The sequence below is a fragment of the Strix aluco genome, chromosome 2 (genome assembly GCF_031877795.1).
Source record: "Strix aluco isolate bStrAlu1 chromosome 2, bStrAlu1.hap1, whole genome shotgun sequence".
In the NCBI taxonomy this organism is placed as follows: Eukaryota; Metazoa; Chordata; class Aves; order Strigiformes; family Strigidae; genus Strix; species Strix aluco.
In genome coordinates, this window is record NC_133932.1 from 8,535,935 (window position 1) to 8,554,593 (window position 18,659).

At 46.8% G+C, this 18,659-nt stretch overlaps 1 protein-coding gene across 1 annotated transcript in view; it reads left to right on the plus strand.

Moving 5' to 3' along the window:
- Window positions 1–14,441, plus strand: part of EPHA1 (EPH receptor A1) — a 37,680-nt gene extending 23,239 nt beyond the window's left edge. Inside the window, exons 5-18 of the mRNA XM_074810443.1 lie at window positions 117–272; window positions 1,191–1,523; window positions 2,746–2,870; window positions 2,972–3,131; window positions 5,636–5,732; window positions 6,529–6,584; window positions 6,861–6,983; window positions 7,087–7,272; window positions 7,711–7,772; window positions 8,146–8,355; window positions 9,029–9,178; window positions 11,868–12,061; window positions 12,372–12,527; window positions 13,395–14,441. Coding sequence (XP_074666544.1) covers window positions 117–272; window positions 1,191–1,523; window positions 2,746–2,870; window positions 2,972–3,131; window positions 5,636–5,732; window positions 6,529–6,584; window positions 6,861–6,983; window positions 7,087–7,272; window positions 7,711–7,772; window positions 8,146–8,355; window positions 9,029–9,178; window positions 11,868–12,061; window positions 12,372–12,527; window positions 13,395–13,473 — 2,087 coding nt within the window. The 3' untranslated portion in view covers window positions 13,474–14,441. The remainder of the gene's footprint in view (window positions 1–116; window positions 273–1,190; window positions 1,524–2,745; window positions 2,871–2,971; window positions 3,132–5,635; window positions 5,733–6,528; window positions 6,585–6,860; window positions 6,984–7,086; window positions 7,273–7,710; window positions 7,773–8,145; window positions 8,356–9,028; window positions 9,179–11,867; window positions 12,062–12,371; window positions 12,528–13,394) is intronic.
- Window positions 14,442–18,659: the final 4,218 nt, after the last annotated feature.

The window sequence follows — 18,659 nt, forward strand, 5'->3', positions numbered from 1 at the left end:
AAATGGAAGAAAAGCAAGCAGACGAGTGTTGAAGAAGCTGAACAAAACTGGCAGGTGGTTTCTTGTTAATCTTGGCTTATTGTTGATCTTATGTTGACTTGTTTTTCTCTTCACAGCCTGCCAGCGAGGATTCTACCGTCACTCCCTGGAGACTAAACACTGCCTGAAGTGCCCCCCCAACAGCTTGTCCAACGAGTCAGGGGCTACGTCTTGTTCCTGCAATGCAGGCTTCTACCGAGCACCTTCGGAGGGCCAGAACATTGCCTGCACTCGTGAGTCACAAATAGAAAGAAAGAACAATATCTATACTGACTGGGGGATGAACTTATTAAGAGCAGCCCTACAGAGAACTTAAGGATACTGGTGGGTGAAAACTGGACATGAGCTGGCCATGTGCGCTTACAGCCCAGAAAGCCAACTGTATCCTAGGCTGCGTAAAAAGAAGCATGGCCAGCAGGTTGAGGGAGGTGATGCTCCCCCTGTGCTCTCGTGAGACCCCACTTGGAGCACTGCATCCAGCTCTGGGGTCCCCAGTACAAGAGACACGGTCCTGTTAAAATGAGTCCAGAAGAGGGCCACAAAAATGGTCACAGGGCTGGAACACCTCTCCTAACGAAGGAAGGCTGAGAGAGTTCGGGTTGTTCAGGCTGGAGAAGAGAAGGCTCTGAAGAGATCTTACTGCAGCCTTTCAGTTCTTAAAGAGGGCATGTAAGAAAGGTGGAAAAAGACTTTTTGCCAGGGCCTGTAGTGACAGGACAAGGGGCAACGGTTTTAAACTGAAAGATGGTAGATTTAGATGGGACATATGGAAGAATTTTTTTATGATGAAGGTGGTGAGACACTGGAGCAGGTTGCCCAGAGAAGTTGTGGATGCCCTGTGTTTGGAAATGGTCAAGGCCAGGTTGGACGGGGCTTTGAGCAACCAGATCTAGTGGAAGGTGTCCCTGCCCATGGCAGGGGGGTTGCATTAGATGATCTTTAAAGGTCCCTTCCAACCCAAACCATTCTGTGTTTCTACGAACAAGGAGATAGGAGGAAACAAAATGTTGGGAAATGGGGATGAGAGATCAGAGAGGGAGAGGCTGGGGGGACAGAGGGCTCCATTCAAAATGCATCAGCAGATGGGAAACTGCCACAGTGCTTTGGGTATTAACAGCTGGATCTAATACTTTCTTTCATGCTTCTTGTAGGCCCCCCCTCAGCTCCCCGCAATGTCAGCTTCTCCCTTATTGGCACGCAGTTGAGTCTGTGGTGGCAGCCACCCAGCGACCACGGTGGGCGGAAGGACCTGACTTACACAGTCTTCTGTCAGCGCTGCCATTTCCTGTCGTGTGAGCCCTGTGAGGCTGGTGTAGTATTCTCCCCCGGTGCTTCTGGTCTCACTAAACCTGCTGTGGACGTGGATGGCCTAGAAGCTTACACCAACTACACCTTTGCTGTGGAAGCCCATAATGGTGTCTCGGGAATGGGACCTGCTCCACAGAGAACTGCTCCAGCTGTCTGGGTCGCAGTTGGACATGCAGGTTAGCAGAAGTAGAGAGAAGTTCTTCCTGCTCATCAGGAAAAGGATCTTTGTGAATGTTTAAGGTTTCTCCATCTTCTCCTTCTGTCTGCTACATGTATTGGTATGGTATGATAAGGACTCTAAGGTACCTCTGCCTCTGGCATGTAAAGTCCATCAGTCATCTTCTTTTCAAGTCAAAGCAGCAGTAATCATTACCCACCAAGTGCTGTGAATCCACCAAGGACTTAACAGAGATAAAGCCCTCCCTGTCATACACTAGCATACTTCAGCCTAAGTATTGTTACCTGTGTGACAGGAAGAACAGGAAATGTGGCGTGAAATATTTCCCATGACTCGGATATTGAAAAAAATTCAACCAAACACAACAGAAACCCTGCTGTAACTGAAAAAAAGAAAAAAGCTTTGAAAGCATGGAGAAATGAAGGTATCAAAAACATGCAAGTTCTTACACATTTCTGTAGTTTAGCTTCAAGCTGGCTAGTTTGACTGTCCTGTGAATACTTTCCAGAGTGCTGTGAAACTTGATTATAGAAAAGTGATATCACAGTGCTCAGCAGCCCTCGGTGCTTTCCCCAAGTTCTGACTGAGTGACAAAATACTACTTCTCTTGATGATGCTATGCGGGGGCAGCACAACTCTGAACTAGAAAAGCAGAGCTACTTTTGGCTCACCTTATCACTTCCTCATGATGATGAAGGACGAGAGAACCAGGCTTGACTCTTCAGTTGTTGCAGACTGTTGAGAATTATCTTTTTATTCATGAACAGTTTTGCACTTGCAGTCAGCTGAGAGATTTTAAGCACTGTATTTCACTGCACCCTTATGAAATGAAGCTGCATTCGTAAATCACATGGGATAGTGGTGTTACTGCTGCTGTAACAGCATAAAATTCCAATGTTTTTATTTCAAATTGAGCACTTTCAGTGCAGTACTGGATTAAATGTAATTCTTTGGAACACTGATTTTGTTTTGATGGCCAAACAGAGTTATGCTTCCACTGTTGGGTAGAAGCCTACATGGAAAGCAATTAATTACAGACGGAGACCTCATTTCCCTTTCACCACAGAAGAGCAAGATGAGGGAGTGGCAGTGGCAATGAGAGTCAGTTCCAGTTGCATGGTATGACTAGAGAAGGAAAGAGAGAGCTTCTGGTGGAGAGAGGGCCTAGTCTGCATTATATTTGTATTTCTTCCTGATATTCTCTGTTCTCTCCCCTGCAGCTCCGGTGACAGTATCCCAGTTTATCCTGACACAAAGAGATGACAGTAGTCTTTCTGTTTCTTGGCTTGCCCCACGGCAGCGCAGCCGGGCCTCTGTGGAGTATGAGGTCATGTTCTTTGAGAAGGTGAGACCTGCCTTATTAGTTCTTCGCCTTCCACCCAAATGGTTGGAAGCGTCCTCTTTGTCAGTATGTGTTTGTGACTTGAACCTGTTTGATTTCTGCAGGGAGAGGAGGCACGTTACACCGTGAAGCACCTTGTTGAGCCAAATGTCACTCTGAGAGACCTGCAGCCCGACACAGCCTACCTGCTTCGTGTGAGATCCATCACACCCCTCGGGCCTGGGCCCTACTCCCCAGAGCAGGAATTCCGCACCCTTCCACCAGGTAAAGGACAACCACTGGAATCTCATTTGGGAGAAACTCACTTCTCCATCAGATTGTATATTCACATGGTATGTGGATCTTTTCTTGCATTCTGCTAGCTGTAAGGCAGAGACACCACACTCCTGAGTTCCTTGTCACAAGGGCCAAGCCTCTTGGTTTGTAAAAAGGGGACATTTATCCTGTTTCCTTGCTGTCGTATAAAATCCACTTGTACTTTCCCATTCAGAACTGATCAGAACCAGCTCTTCATCTAGTTCTCCTGAAATACATTTTTTTTCTGGCTAATGTTTCTAAGTTTGAAAGTTAGCAAAATGACTACCATATGCCTGCTTTTGTGTGAAAGTCAGTAGTGAAAAGGAGAACTCAGAGGACCTCACCACTACTTTTTTCCAGCTTTATAATTTCCACTATTTGTAGTCCAGCCCCTGAATGTAACTCTGCCCAAAAAGATGGTATGTGCCACTGAAAAAAGTTCTCACCAAAGCACAAAGTGTAGAAGGCCAAGCCGTTGAGATCACAAAGAAGACCTTTCTCCTGTGTCAAAGAACATCTCATACAGGCCTCACATCCAACCTCCTGTTTCCCTGGGTTACCCAGAGCCTTCCCCTTTATCAAAAGTTTTCTGTAATGGAGATTGCTCTCTCCTCATCCCACACATTCACAGATCCTCCTATTGACCCTATGGATAATTTTAGAAATACATCTGTTGAAATGATGCCTTTGAAAGGCTAGTTTTATTGTAATGAAATAAGGACATGGAAGAAAGCAAAGGCATACCTTAATGTAACTAAATAGTTAAGTTAACTGTATAAAAGCTGATAAGGAGTTGTGATACCATGATTGGAATAGTTTAAAGATTGGGGTTTTTTTGGCACCAGGAGCTTTTGGTAAAATTGTCATGAAGTCACAAGTGCCAAATGTGATAATATAAACGATCTTTAACCATTAGAATAATGTACCACAAAGAAAAATATGTAAGTTAACATGTGCCTTAGATCGTTTTGATAATAAAAGAATATGTTACAAAATACTTTTGTCAAGGTTATGCTTTTTTTAAAATAGAAGTTCATCACTTCATCATGCCAAGACAAAGGTATTTTGAATATGAAAGGGATTAAGAAGAAGTGCCAGCGAGATTTCATTTGGTGAGAGTTCTTTGGTAATACTAGAAGCACTGTTTAGCTGTAATGGTCTAGGGATATTGGTGGAACAAGATTTGCAGGAGAAGGCAATTTTTTTTCATCTAAATTTGAGAATTTAGATCCCTTAATTTTCTGCAGAAATACTATGTACCTAAAATCTTGTCCATTTTGCTAGAGATACTATTTCACCTTCCAAATCTTGCCTTTGTGATTTTCAAAAATAACGTTAGATCTGCCTCTTGATTTCTGCTTAACTAAGCTGGTGATTTTTAATAATTTTAGTGGGATGAGTCAGCATTAAATTGAGCAAGAATAACAAGTGCTAATTAGGCTTTATGGATGCTGACCATTGCGCTGGATGTTAGGAAACACTTCCAGACACAGTTGTCTGTGTCACACAAACTGTTCCTTGCTTTAAAATCTATTAATTTATTGAAACAATTTCTTTAGGAAATTCTCTTTCTTCTGGATATTTTCCTAAATCTCTTTAGGGAAGATACTAAAAAATGTAGATTCTCATTAGGTATATATGAACACTTCACATTAATATATTTTAAAGTTTTTAAAATAGGTTTTTAAGTTATGGGAAATAATAAAGTTTCAAAACACGTATTTCACCAACAGATGTCATTTATCATTTCCTGTGATGAATTCAAATGTACTGAATGGGGATGGATGGTTTTAGCTTTTAAATGTAAGAAGACAACCTGTGTTACATGAATGCTATCTGAATGCTATTCAATTACAAAATGAAACCACCTGATGCTTAGTTTTGAGAAAGCAGGAATTATGATGTTAGACTGCAAGTTCTTAAGCCAGCACTTGCTTGTTTCAAAAGTCCTAAGCAAACAGTGGCGTCTGTCCATGTAATTGGGCAAAGGAACAACCCCAGATATTGATAGAAGGGGAGGGGGAAATTAATTTCATAAGCAAGAAGAGAGTCAAGTTAGACTGCTGGGGAAAATCATGTCCTTGCTGTGCCATAGTCTGTATCAGCTACTGAGCAGGAAGAAGGGTCTGATCTGAAAGAGTGGTTGGAGAGGAGTGGAAGGAAAGGAAAGGAACAGCTGTTCTTCATTTTTGAAAGTGTCATGGAATTTATGTGGGAAATTGGGCATAGGTATAAATTGCTCAACTAGAAGACCAAGACTGAAAATAAGAGTTAACAACATACCCACCAGAAGGTGCTCCATGCACGTGAATAACAGCATGATAGGACTCAAATCTGGTGGCTCTGCTATCTGGAGGACAAAATGGCTGTAGCTTACCTAATACCATTGGCTGGTGGCAGCTGGTTGCTACATTCCAGACAAATAGTTCTCGGTCTTTTAAATGATATGGCCTTTCTCTTTGTTTCTGCAGACACAGGAGCTCTGTCTGGTGGAGTCATAGTCTCTATTATCTTCGGAGTTCTACTATTTATTGGGCTGCTTCTGGGACTTCTCATCTTTCGGCGAAAGTAAGTGTTGGGTTTTGGTATTGAAAAAAGTGTATATGTAGGAATAGCTGAGCTATGGGAGCTTGAGAAAGGGAGGGAAGCCCTGATTTTTCACAGGATATTGGATAGGTAGAGAATAGTTAGAGAATAAAGAGTTAAGACTGGTGTGCTGTGGCAAAGTGGAATGAGTCTCAGTAAGTAATTTCGATTAGCAGGATTGGAGGTATTGATATGTCTGTAAGATACTGCTTGCTGCTGAGGACAGACGAAAATGTGGTGATTCCTCAGTTTTGTTATAATCCAGCACTAACATACTGTTATCATGACAGATGAATAAAAATATTGTTGCGGTACAATCATTTCTATAGCCACTGATCATTTAAGTGGGCAATACATGTATCCAGTCATTTCAAACCATTTTCCGTATACCATTACTTTAGTGGTCCTCTACCCAGATACAAAATTATTCTCTTTCTAAATGTCTATAAGGCTGCTATTTGGTTTTAAGAAGATCTGGTATTGTACTGAAAGTGTACAGAAAACATAAAATAAATTGGAATTCATCTATAATTCAGCAAGCAGAAGGATGAACAGAACTACCTGCATGGAAACAAAGCTCCATTTCTAAATGTCAATGAAGCATCTCATTTTCTTGCTAGCCGTACTCTACCAAGTAGGTGCAATGTCTGGTTCCACTTTGCTCTGCGCTACTCTGAACTCTGTCCTTCACCAACTAGGGCAGACACCCTGGAAGTCTTGCTTTTCTCTTTGCTATCTGCTGACCATTTTATTTTCATGACTGCTTCTTATGTTCCAGGCAGGCTCGTCGGAGACAAGCACGGCCAGATTACAATACCTCAGGCTTTGATCGAGGTGAGCTTCAAAGAGGTAGTAGAACCAGGGAGAAGCCTGAAATGGGTTGGGAGGAGTGAAAAGAAACAGTAGTTTCAAACCAGAAGCTGACATGGATTTTCTGATGTAATTTGCCTCTTCCCATAACAGCTCTAGTCTTCCACGTATGTTTGGTAGATTTGCTTACCGCCATTGTCAGAATCCCATGGATTCACCTCTGTGTCTGTACCTTTGTCCTACAAAGCTTGTCCAAAGAGTTGACAGGTTAGTTTTCTGTTTTGTTTCCCTTTACCATAGAGAAGGTCTGGTTGAAGCCCTATGTAGACTTGCAACCATATGATGACCCCAGCAGAGGGGTACTGGAATTCACTAAGGAACTGGACGTCTCTTGTGTCACTATGGAGAATGTGATTGGAGAGGGTGAGTTACTTGTTGCTCCCCCCATCTTACAGTTCCCCTACACTGTTATTTTGCTGCCTATTCCTGAGTTCATCTGTGACCTTTTGCCTCTGGTTGTCCTCAGGGGAGTTTGGGGAGGTCTATCGTGGGTCCTTGCGGCTCCCAGGGAAAGAACGTATCGTGGTGGCCATCAAGACCCTAAAGTCAACATATTCAGACTCACAGTGGTGGAACTTTCTGCGTGAGGCAACAATTATGGGGCAATTCAATCACCCAAACATTGTACGTCTGGAAGGAGTTGTCACCAAAAGTAAGTGTGTGGGAGAGAGTCCTGGAATGAGAGCAGAAACTGGCACATTTCTCGGTCCTTTCTTAGAGAGGGTGCTGTCAGAGAGGCCGTGCTGGGAGAAGACAGGCGTTGTCATGCTATGGCAGAGAAGGAGGAAGGGAGGAGCGGTATGGATTTCCAACAGTCATGAGGCAGTGTTAGGAGAGGTCTTCTTGAGTTGGTGAGTGGATGAGAAGTTGGGATAGTGTAAGGAATGCTGTGAAGTTGTATATGTGACATAAGGAGGAATACAAAATCATTGAGGGAGGCCTAAGGAGAAGAGTGAGCCCGTTGTGCCAGCAGAGCAGGGATGTTGGCTGGGGTTGGATATGGTTCTCTGCGTTGGGGCAGTGTGGAGAACATTGAAAGGTAAGAGTGGGAGAATTGCAAAAAGGCTGACACCTTCTTGTCTTCCTCAAGGGAGGCCAATGATGATCATCACTGAGTATATGGAGAATGGAGCGCTGGATACCTTCCTCCGGGTGAGAGACTCCAATCTGTAATAGGCTTGTATACTGCCGGAACTTGCACTTGACCTGGATTTAGGACCCTAAGAGAAGACTAGATATAAGATCCAGACATCCACTTACTTTCTGCTCACTAACGTTTCCAGTCTCAGCAGTTGAAGCTTGATGCCATCCGGTTTGCTCAGTGTCCAGAGTGCTGTAGTTGAAGTGCAGGTGCCTAATGATGACTCTGGAGACCACCACCAGTCCCTTAATGAGAAGCTGTTGGGTCCTTTGGGCTGCAGCATTGCCTTTTCGCTTGTTCGCCAATGCCCACTTTGGCCAGTAACTAGAAACCAAGCAGATTGATGTCACTTGACCAGGATCTTCTCTCACTTCTTCCATGCAGGAGAATGAGGAAAAATTTAGCCCTGTGCAGCTTGTGAGCATGCTGCAGGGAATAGCCTCTGGCATGACCTACCTTTCAGAACACAACTACGTGCACCGGGATCTGGCTGCTCGCAACATCCTGGTGACACGCAGTCTTCAGTGCAAGGTGTCTGACTTCGGACTCTCTCGAATATTGGAGAACGATGCAGAGGGGACCTATGAAACCAAGGTAATGCAAAAACAATCTCTCAGTCTTGTAAATGAACTGTAGTCTCAAGGGGATTGGGATTCTGCCAGATAAGAATGGCAGAATTTCTTCCCAGTAGGAAATGCCAGGCCGGGGGAAGATTTGGATGGAAAATCTCTGAGGAAAACCCATAGTAAAACTGCAACTCACAGTGTGGATAATTCAGAAGGTGGTACTTTTCTGTCTGGAGTCCCTGTTGATTTTTTTGCCAAGAGATTCAGAGAGATTGTGGTTTTGAAATGAGAAGCAAAGTAAGAGGTCTGATCTTTTGGACTCCCTTAACTAAATCTAGCTTTGAAGATAGCCCTGCTGTGATCAAGGATTTCGACTACAGACATCTACAGGTCTCTTTCAATGAAAGTTCCAGTGATTCTAATGCCTGGTGTCATTCAAAGTAGGGCTATGATTGGTGTCAGGCTCTTATGCCCACAGCAGTGGTTTTGGGTAGCATTCAACTGAACAGAGGACTTGAACTCATTCACTTTTCAAGAATGTTTCTGTCCTTTTGAGAAATTTCCCCAGGGCTGGTTATATATCTCTTCAAGTGAAGTGGGTCTGATCTTTGATCAACTTTATAAGCTCCTTGCATGAAAGCACTGGAGAAATACAACTCAATGATACATGCTGGATACACTATGTCTCTGCTCTTCCACAGGGTGGTAAGATTCCCATCCGATGGACAGCCCCAGAAGCCATTGCTCATCGGATTTTCACATCAGCCAGTGATGTCTGGAGCTTTGGAATTGTCATGTGGGAAGTGCTGTCATTTGGTGACAAGCCATATGGGAACATGAGCAATCAAGAGGTAATAGACAATAAGCTCAAGCTTTTAAAAAATCATAGAATCATAGAATCATTGGAAGAGACCTTAAAGATCATCTAGTTCCAACCCCCCTCCCGTGGGCAGGGACACCTTCCACTAGACCAGGTTGCCCAAAGCCCTGTCCAACCTGACCTTGAACACTTCCAGGGAGGGGGCAGCCACAGCTTCTCTGGGAAACCTTCTCCAGTGTCTCACCACCCTCACAGTAAAGAATTTCTTCCTTGTGTCTAATCTAAATATACCCTCTTTCAGTTTAAAACTGCTACCCCTCATCCTATCCCTACACTCCCTGATCAAGAGTCCCTCCCACCTTTCCTGTAGCCCTTTAAGTACTGGGAGGCCGCTCTGAGGTCTCCCCAGAGCCTTCTCTTCTCCAGGCTGAACAATCCCAACTCTCTCAGCCTTATCCTCACAGGGGAGGTGCTCCAGCCCCCCGATCATCTTTGTGGCCTCCTCTGGACCCACTCGAGCAGGACCATGTCCTTCTGATGTTGGTGCCCCAGAGCCGGACACAGCACTGCAGGGGGGGTCTCCCGAGAGCGGAGTAGAGGGGGAGCATCCCTTCCCTTGCCCTGCTGGCCACACTTCTCTTGATGCAGCCCAGGGCACGGTTGGCTTTCTGGGCTACGAGCGCACGTTGCTGGCTCATAGTCAGTTTTCCATCCACTAATACCCTTCTCCTCAGGGCTGCTCTCAGTCCACTCCTCACCCAGTCTGTATTTGTGCTTGGGATTGCTCTGACCCACGTGCAGGACCCTGCACTTGGCCTTGTTGAACTCCATGAGGTTTGCACGGTCCCACCTCTCCAGCCTGTCCAGGTTCCTCTGGATGGCACGTCCCTTCCCTCCAGCGTGTGACTGCACCACACAGCTTGGTGTTGTCAGCTAACTGCTGAGGGTGCCTCGATCCCACTGTCCATTTCACCAACAGATGTTAAACAGCACCGGTCCCAACACCCACCCCTGAGAACGCCACTTGTCACTGCTCTCCACTTGGACATTGAGCCCTTGACCACAACTCTTGAGTGTGACCATCCAGCCAATTCCTTACCCATTGAGTGGTCCATCTGTCAAATCCATGTCTCTCCAATTTAGAGACAAGGATGTTGTGTGGGACAGTGTCAAATGCTTTGCCCAAGTCCAGGTAGATGACATCAGTTGCTCAAAAAAACCCACCGCAAGGCATGTAGGCCCAACTTTTGTAGACCTCTTTCAGCCTCCAGTCTTGACATTATTTTGAGCACATAACTACTGTCTCCCTCCCTGCTAAAAATCAGTGCAACTAAGTGTCATGATTTGAGCCCAGAGGGAAACTGAGCACCATGCAGCTGCTCACTCACCCCTTCCCGCTCAGGACTGGGAAGGTGTAAAATAAAGCAAAAGGCTCCCGAATCGAGATAAGGACAGAGAGGGATGACTCACCCATTACGGCCACGGGCAAAAGACAGACTCATTAGGGGAAGAAAAAGAACATAAACTTAATTCAGACACTAACAACAACACCACTTAACAGACAGAGCAGGACAGTGAGGAGCATTACCACATCTTAAAAACACCTTCCCCCCACCCCTCCCTTCTTCCTGGTCTCAGCTTTGCTCCTGATTTCTCTACCTCCTCCCTCAGTGGCAGCACAGGAGCAGAGAATGAGGGATGCTGTCAGTCCTGCCGCTTCTTCCTCCTCAGGGTGGGGGGGAACTCCTCGCATTCTTCCATTGCTCCAGCGTGGTTCCCCTCTCATAGGACACAGTCTTCCACAAACTTTCTCCGACATGAGTCCTTCCCATGGGCCACAGCCATTCCCGTGCTGCTTTGGTGTGGGTCTCCCCTGCATGTTGCCGTCCTTCCAGCACCAAACTACAACAGCAGAGGCGTCTTCCCTCAGAGTCCCAGCCTCCTTTAAGCATAGCCCCCTGCTCTGGTGTGGGGTCCTTCATGGGCTACAGGTGGGCATCTGCTCCACCAGTGACCTCCACAGGCAAGGGCACAGCCAGCCCCTCTCCCCACAGGCTGCAGGAGGGTCTCTGCTCCAGCACACCTCCATTCCTCTTCCTCTCTTCAGCTGACCTTGGTGTTCTTAGAGGTATTTCCCTCACAACTCTTCCTCCTCCCAGGTTCCCTTTCTTAAACAGGTTATCACAGGGGTGCAGCCACCATTGCAAGTTGGCTTGGCCTTGGCCAGCATAGTGCTGAGGGATCTGGTGGAGTTGAGAACGGTCAGTGTGAGGTTAATGGTTGGACTGGATGATCTTCAAGGTCTTTTCCAACCGACATGATTCTGTGGCCAGAGGTGGGTCTGACTTGGAGCCGGGGGAGTTTCAAGAAGCTTCTCACAGGAGCCACCTCTGTAGCCCCCTCCTCTGCTACCAAAACCCCGCCGCACACAAACCCACCACGCTTCTCACGAACACGTGCCCTGAATGGCAAATGGGAGCTAAGCTAGTAAACAACTGAAAGTACATGCATATGCCACTTCACTTTTTGACATCCCTTCGGTGTCCTGAGCCTTTGCTGTGCTGCCCAAATCCTACTTCAGACACGTGTAATCTGTTTCAACCCCTTCCTGACTGCACACTGCAAAGTGGTGAACTGCCTGCTCCCAGCCCCGCAGAGGTCTCTTGCTCCTCTTTCACACTCTCTGTTCTTGGCCAGTTTTCTCTCTGTCCTCTGTTCAGGTGATGAAAAGCTTAGAGGAGGGATACCGGCTCCCCCCGCCTGTGGACTGCCCATCTATCCTCTACGAGCTCATGAAGAGCTGTTGGTCACATGATCGAATAAGGAGACCTCATTTTCAGGAAATCCGGGCACAGCTGCAGCATTTCATCTCGAGTCCCCAGCTCCTCCGGCCTGTTGCAGACTTTGATCCCAGGTAAGCAGTCTGTCGCTGGAGGAGGAGAGGATAACTGAGAGGTTTTCACTTCCCTGCCTCCAGCAGGAGGAGAGGCAGTGCTAGCAAGGCAGGCTGGCAAGAGGCACCTTGAATACTCTGTGCAGAAGATAGTAGTCATCTCATGGCAACAGAAGGCATAGCCATTGGCCTGGGCACTCTGACTTCACTGTACAGAAAGCAGATAAATTGGCCTAGCCTGGGCAGAGGGTGCTTGCTTTTTAGCTACTATCTCATAGTACTGGCCATTTAAGGTAGTTGCCTGGCTAACGAGGGTTTTATCTGTCTTTAGGGTAACACTCCGGCTCCCCAGCTGCAGTGGATCTGATGGGATCCCCTATCGATCCATCCCTGAGTGGCTGGAATCCATTCGCATGAAGCGCTACATCTCCAACTTCCGCACTGCCGGCCTGGACACCATGGAGTCCATTCTGGAGCTCACTGCTGAGTAAGGGCAGGCCAAGCTCCCACCAGGCACCCCCGGCTATGCTGCAAATGTCTGCCTGTCTGCCCCTGTGCTCTCTGAACTTATGCTTACTTGGAAGACTTCTCTCCATCCTTTATATAGTTAAATGGAAGTGGACTGCTTTCTTGCCCTATAAGGGAAGAATCAGCCCAGAAGAATTGTGATCAACCCAAACTGTGAGACTAATTCCCTGACTGTCCATGCTTGAGCCTCTTCAGGGGCCTGAGCTGCTCTGAGCTCACATCAGACACAAACAGCAAGGGGAAACTATAGATGGCAGACAGTTGTCTAACCTGACCATCTCCACGCCCTTGTAGGACTTTATAAGATAATTTTCTTGCCTTGAATCCTACATGGGCTAGTGGTGTTTCCCCCCCCTGTCAGCTAGGCACTGTTCTATCATAGAGCAAATTCCTTCTTAGAAAGACTCAGGTCAGATGCTTCACCAACGCAGCCATGCTCCGTTGTAGGATCAGGGACGTACAGCCAGCTCCAACGAAGGCGGTTTCGTTACACAAATTAGCAGGCATGGCGCAGGGACGGACCTGCTAAAGGGCTGAGACATGGCCCCTATCACAATCGGACACGGACACAGTCCCGATTGAATGGGAGCACAGGCCTAGTCACGAGGTGGGAGAAGCCAGTTGACAGGTTGGGCAGAGGTGGCCAGGGAAGGGCAGGATCATGTAGAAGTTTCTTCCCTCTAGAGGAGGTGTAGTAGGAGACACTGACGGAAAGGAAGCTTTCTGAACTAACATGTGGTAACTGTTCCTGCACTTACCCATATCCCAGTCCCCAAGGAACAAGAACAGCAATTAATTTATTCCTTTCTTTCCCCATTTTCTTCAGGGACTTGAAACAGATGGGAGTGTCACTTCCAGGCCACCAGAAGAGGATCCTGTGCAGCATCCAAGGCTTTAAGGAGTGATCAGTCATTGCTCTCTTAAGCTTGCTAAATGCCCATTCTTACCAGATATCACTTGGAATCATTCCTATGGCAATTGCTTCCAAATGAGTGACTGGGACAAGCAAAGCAAACCAACCAGAACTGGAAAGGCTCACGAGGCAGCACCACCTGCTGTCATTTCTGTTCCCCCTTGCTTTAGCTCTGTAGCAGCCATCAGTATGTTTCAGAGCACTGGTCTTAGAAACTGTTCTCAACTCTGTCTTCTGTAGTTCGTTCTGTGCAGCACTAAGGAATCCCTGTAGTCCACACACTGGAGTTTCAGACCCTCAGTGTATCACATGGAAACATAAGGATATATACAAAGCAGGTTGGGGGCAGTGAATAATGTTTTAAGATTGGAAATGAGGGTTCAAATAGGGACATTTGGGAACATGCACAGGGATACAGACATGTAGAGTTTGAGCCCATTCACTTCCTGGCATACATCCCTTCTCACTTCAGTAGCCTTCTGTCTTCCCTATTTTACAACAGGAACAAACTATTCAGTCTTTCACCAGGCTGCTGATAAGGGATGTACTTTTTAATTCAGCTACACTTGCCTTAAACACCAGCTCATGGTGTACTTCTTTTCTTTGGGGGAGAAGTTGGGAGTAGCAGCACGCCCGGCTGTAACTTGTGTGATCACACATGTAACTTCAGCATGTTGCTGTTTTGCACGTTCACACTTCAGCAGGGAGATTTACATCTCTCCATCCTGCTTAATACCTTTACTTGTGCCATGGACAGAAAACCCTTTAGGTACTAATTTTTCTCTGCCCCTTTTTAAAAGGGAGAATAGTCTTGTTTGGCTGGATAGGGTATTTGTAACAGAAAAATATGTGGGTGGTCTGTCTTATTCCTTCTCTGTGGAGGAAATGTTATTATTTATCAGAGCTCAAGACAGTTACAGATTGTAAATACTATTTTGTAAATAAACCTGTGGCAGAGCAGGCTGTGTTGGAGTTCTCTGGCTTATTTCAAATATGTTTGGGACCTTTTACTTGAATATATACATTAGAAATTCCAGCAGGGTCCTTATATCCATGTTTAGTTGTTTCAGCCAGTGGTCTTTGTCCTTTTAACTGCAGATTTAATGTGGAAATGCAGGTGTGTTAGGATTAAAGGATACATATGCAGCTGCTTACTTCAGACTTTTTTCTCTAAACCCAGTTACAGCTGTATCCACCCATTAGCCAAGTCCATTGTTTTACAGGTCCTGTGTTTATTCCTAAACCATGACAAGTATTAGAAGCCACTGCTGTAGTTTGATGAAATACATGTGAGTAGTACTTCCTTCTGCAGAATAGACTGTCCAGGAGCAGAAAAAAAAAAAAATCTCACTCTGATGTTCCTAAGACTTTCTCCTACCTGGGAAGAGTAGTCGCCTCAAGATTTATTTTTCAGTGCTTGAGCCAAGTCTGGGTTGGTGAAGAAGGTGAGTGCTAACCATTCAGCAATCAGTTACTTGCTGTAGGGAGCTCTCAGTATTTCCATAACTGCACAATGCTTCAAATTCTTAAGGCTATAAATTAACACTCCTGCTTCTGGGGAGGTCTTGCTTAGCCATAAATGACAGAAGGGTTAAGCAGCAGAGATGTAAATAACTACAACTTAAAACAAGAAGGCTGTTTTTTATTCAGTGTGAGAAGGAGCAGTGTGTACAAGGAACCATAGTATGTGCGTACCTCAGCCACTTGGGTCACTGCAGCTGTAGGAAGAGATAACAGCTGACAATATAAGCTCTTGCTGTGAGGCTTGCTAGTGTATCAGGAAGTTCAGTCTTAGTAACAGGTGCCTGTAGCATGAAGTATAGGTAATAAAGTTGCTGCATGGCAGATATCCAGGTGTGGTGGTTTAGTCCCTGCCGGGGCCTGAGACCACGCGGCCGCTACCCCTCCCCCACAAAGGGAGTGAAATACCAAGCTCCGGGGCTGAGATAAGGAGAGGTTTGATACAACAGTGCAACAGCAACAAAACAAACAACAACAATAACAGTAACAGTAACAACAATGAACAGAGCAAGATATGTACCGATACAGCAGTGAGAGCAGAGAGATTGCATAACACACGGGCTCACCGGTTCTCCCTCGCTTGGGCGCCAGGAGGTGACATCAGCATGGTATTGAATAACCCAGCTAGAGCTTCCCCCCCACTGCTGGGGAAACTTAACCCTATCCTAGCTAAACCAGGACACCAGGCTAGAAGATAAGCCCTGATGAGGCTGACACAAGATTATGAGCTTGGGTCATGCATCTGTAAACATCAAGCTACCCTTGCGGATGATAGAAAATTGGGAGTGGTTGATGTGTCAGATAGTTGTGCTGCCATTCAGAGGGACCTTAATAGACAGAAGAGATGGAAAGAGAAGGGTGTGTTGATTGACAGCCAGCTGAACAGGAGCCAGCAGCGTGCCCAGGTGGCCAAGAAAGCCAATGGTATCCTGGCTTGTATCAGCACTAGCGTGGCCAGCAGGGACAGGGAAGGGCTCTTACCCCTGGACTCGGCACTGGTGAGGCCACACCTCGATTACTGGGTTCAGTTTTGGGCCCCTCACTACAAAAAGGCCATTGAATGACTCGAGCGTGTCCAGAGAAGGGCAACGGAGCTGGTGCAGGGTCTGGAGCACAGGTCTGATGGGGAGCGGCTGAGGGAACTGGGGGGGTTTAGTCTGGAGAAGAGGAGGCTGAGGGGAGACCTCATCGCCCTCTACAACTCCCTGAAAGGAGGGTGCAGAGAGGGGGGGATGAGTCTCTTGAACCAAGGAACAAGTGACAGGACAAGAGGGAATGGCCTCAAGCTGCACCAGGGCAGGGTCAGACTGGCTCTTAGGAAGTATTTCTTTCCAGAAGGGGTTGTTGGGCGTTGGAATGGGCTGCCCAGGGCAGGGGTGGAGTCCCCATCCCTGGAGGGGTTGAAGAGTCGGGTTGACCCAGCGCTGAGGGATCTGGTGGAGTTGGGAACGGTCAGTGTGAGGTTAATGGTTGAACTGGATGATCTTCAAGGTCTTTTCCAACCGAGATGATTCTGTGATTCTGAGAGGAGACTCATGAAGCTGAACAAAGGGAAATGCAGAGCCCTGCAACTGGGAAGGAACAGCCCCATGCACCAGTACATGCTGGGGACTGACTGGCTGGAAAGCAGCTTTGCAGGAAGGAACCTGCAGGCAATAGTGAACAGCAAGTTGCACTTGAGCCAGCAATGCACCCTTAGAGCAAAGGAGGCCAACAGTATCTGGGCTGTGTTAGCAAATGCATCACCAGTAGCAAGAGAGAGGCAATTCTTCCCCTCTGTTTCACGTGGTTCAGACATCCAGAGCATTGTGTCCAGTTTTTGGCTCCCTGGTATGAAGAAGGACATGGACTTTACTGGAGCAAGTCCAGTGAAAGGCCATGATAATTCTGAAGGGATTAGAGCATCTGATGTGCAAGGAGAGGCTGAGAGAACTTGGGAGTGTTCGGGGGAGCCTCGAGATGAGGAGGTTTGGGTGGCTCTTACCATTGTGTATAAATACGTGATGGGAAGGAGTGAAGAAGAGGGAGCCAGACTCTCCTCAGTGGTATCCAGTGAAAGGAGAAGCAGTGGGAACACATCAAAACACAATAAATTGAATCTGAAGGTAAGAAAAAACTTACTGTGAGAGTTGTTAAACACCGGACGAGGATATCCGGGGAGCTTGTGGAGCTCTCATCCTTGGAGGTATTAAAAAACTGACGGGGTACATTCCTGAGCAACCTGCTCTGGTTGACCCTGCTCTGAGCAGGGACGTCCCTTCCAACTTCAACTGTTAGAAGCTTCTGAATCAGCTGACCTGACAGAGAAGAGGTGGCTCAGTTCCATGCCCTCAGGTACAGCCAGTAGCAAGCCTGAGCATGTATTCCCAATAGGCACTCACACACACAAAATATATGTATATAATATGTGCATGTATCTATATGCACACACACTGTACATGACTGGCCTGGGGCAGAAAACACAGCAATCATGCAAGCACAGCACAGCCTGATCCAATTCCCTTCTCTGGCTGAGCAGGATGAACCTGCTAGTGGGAAATACATACAAATATACTACGGATTCCTCTATCCAGTAGCTGGCTCCGTGGTGCCTGAGCTGGTCTCCTCAGCTGCTGGCACCAGGACATTGGAGTCCTCGAGCCTGTAGCCCCCCTCCAGCGGTGGGCCCTTGGGCCCCTCGCACACACATGGGAGCCCTCCAGTAAGGCTGGGTAGAGCCTTAGACATTGGCTCTACGCAGCAGCTGCCCCCAGGATTCCCTGGTCTCCCAGACACCTCATGCACAGATACCAACTGTTCTCTGGTGGCTGGTCCAGGCTTACCACCAGTAGCTGACTCCCAGACCCAAGGGTGGCTGGCTCGGATCTCCTGAGAGCTCTAGCAGCTGACTCAGACTGGTCTTTCCTGCATCTGGCCAGACTCGCAGACATGTCAGCTCATGGCTCTGAAGTCTCTTACCCTACTCACTAACCAGCTACTCTGACTTGATTTTTGCTCGTGATTACGCATGACATACACACCTACACAACATGCACGCGTTCATGTATTTCCAGTTGCTGGCACTTACATCTCCACATGCACTGAACAGTCCTTTCACAAAGGAAAAAAAAAAAAGTTTAGTAAGAAAACAGGACAGATTGCACTGATGACATGCAGGACACGGCCAGACAAGTGTACTGTGTACATGCAGCCAGACCCTTCTGTGCCCTTCTCCCGTTTTCCCATGCTTCTTCCTCTCCTTGATCACTCCCCTTTTCCTGCCTTTGATCTTGCCCTTACACATCCCGTAACAAGTGTTGTATGGCCCCCAAATGCTCCTCCCCTGCACCCCATGCCCCTTGGAGAGACTAAACTCCCCTTCATCTGTGAGGTGATCCAGAGAGCCCTTCCCACTGACTCTGCTGGACAGGTTTCACACCCAGACACCAGTGCTAGGCTTCTGATAGCTCTGGGAGGAACTGGGTTAGAGTCCTTCTCTCTCCCATCATTTTTCTCCTCCGTGCTCCTTGGTGTTTGTGGGCATGAGCTTTTAATCACACAATCTATTAACAACCACTCAAAACAATGCCTACAAACCAGCAAGAATTCAGGTAAGAAAAGAAAGCAAATGTACAATTTGTTTATTCTTTGCTCATCCTATAGGAAACCTCAAAGAAT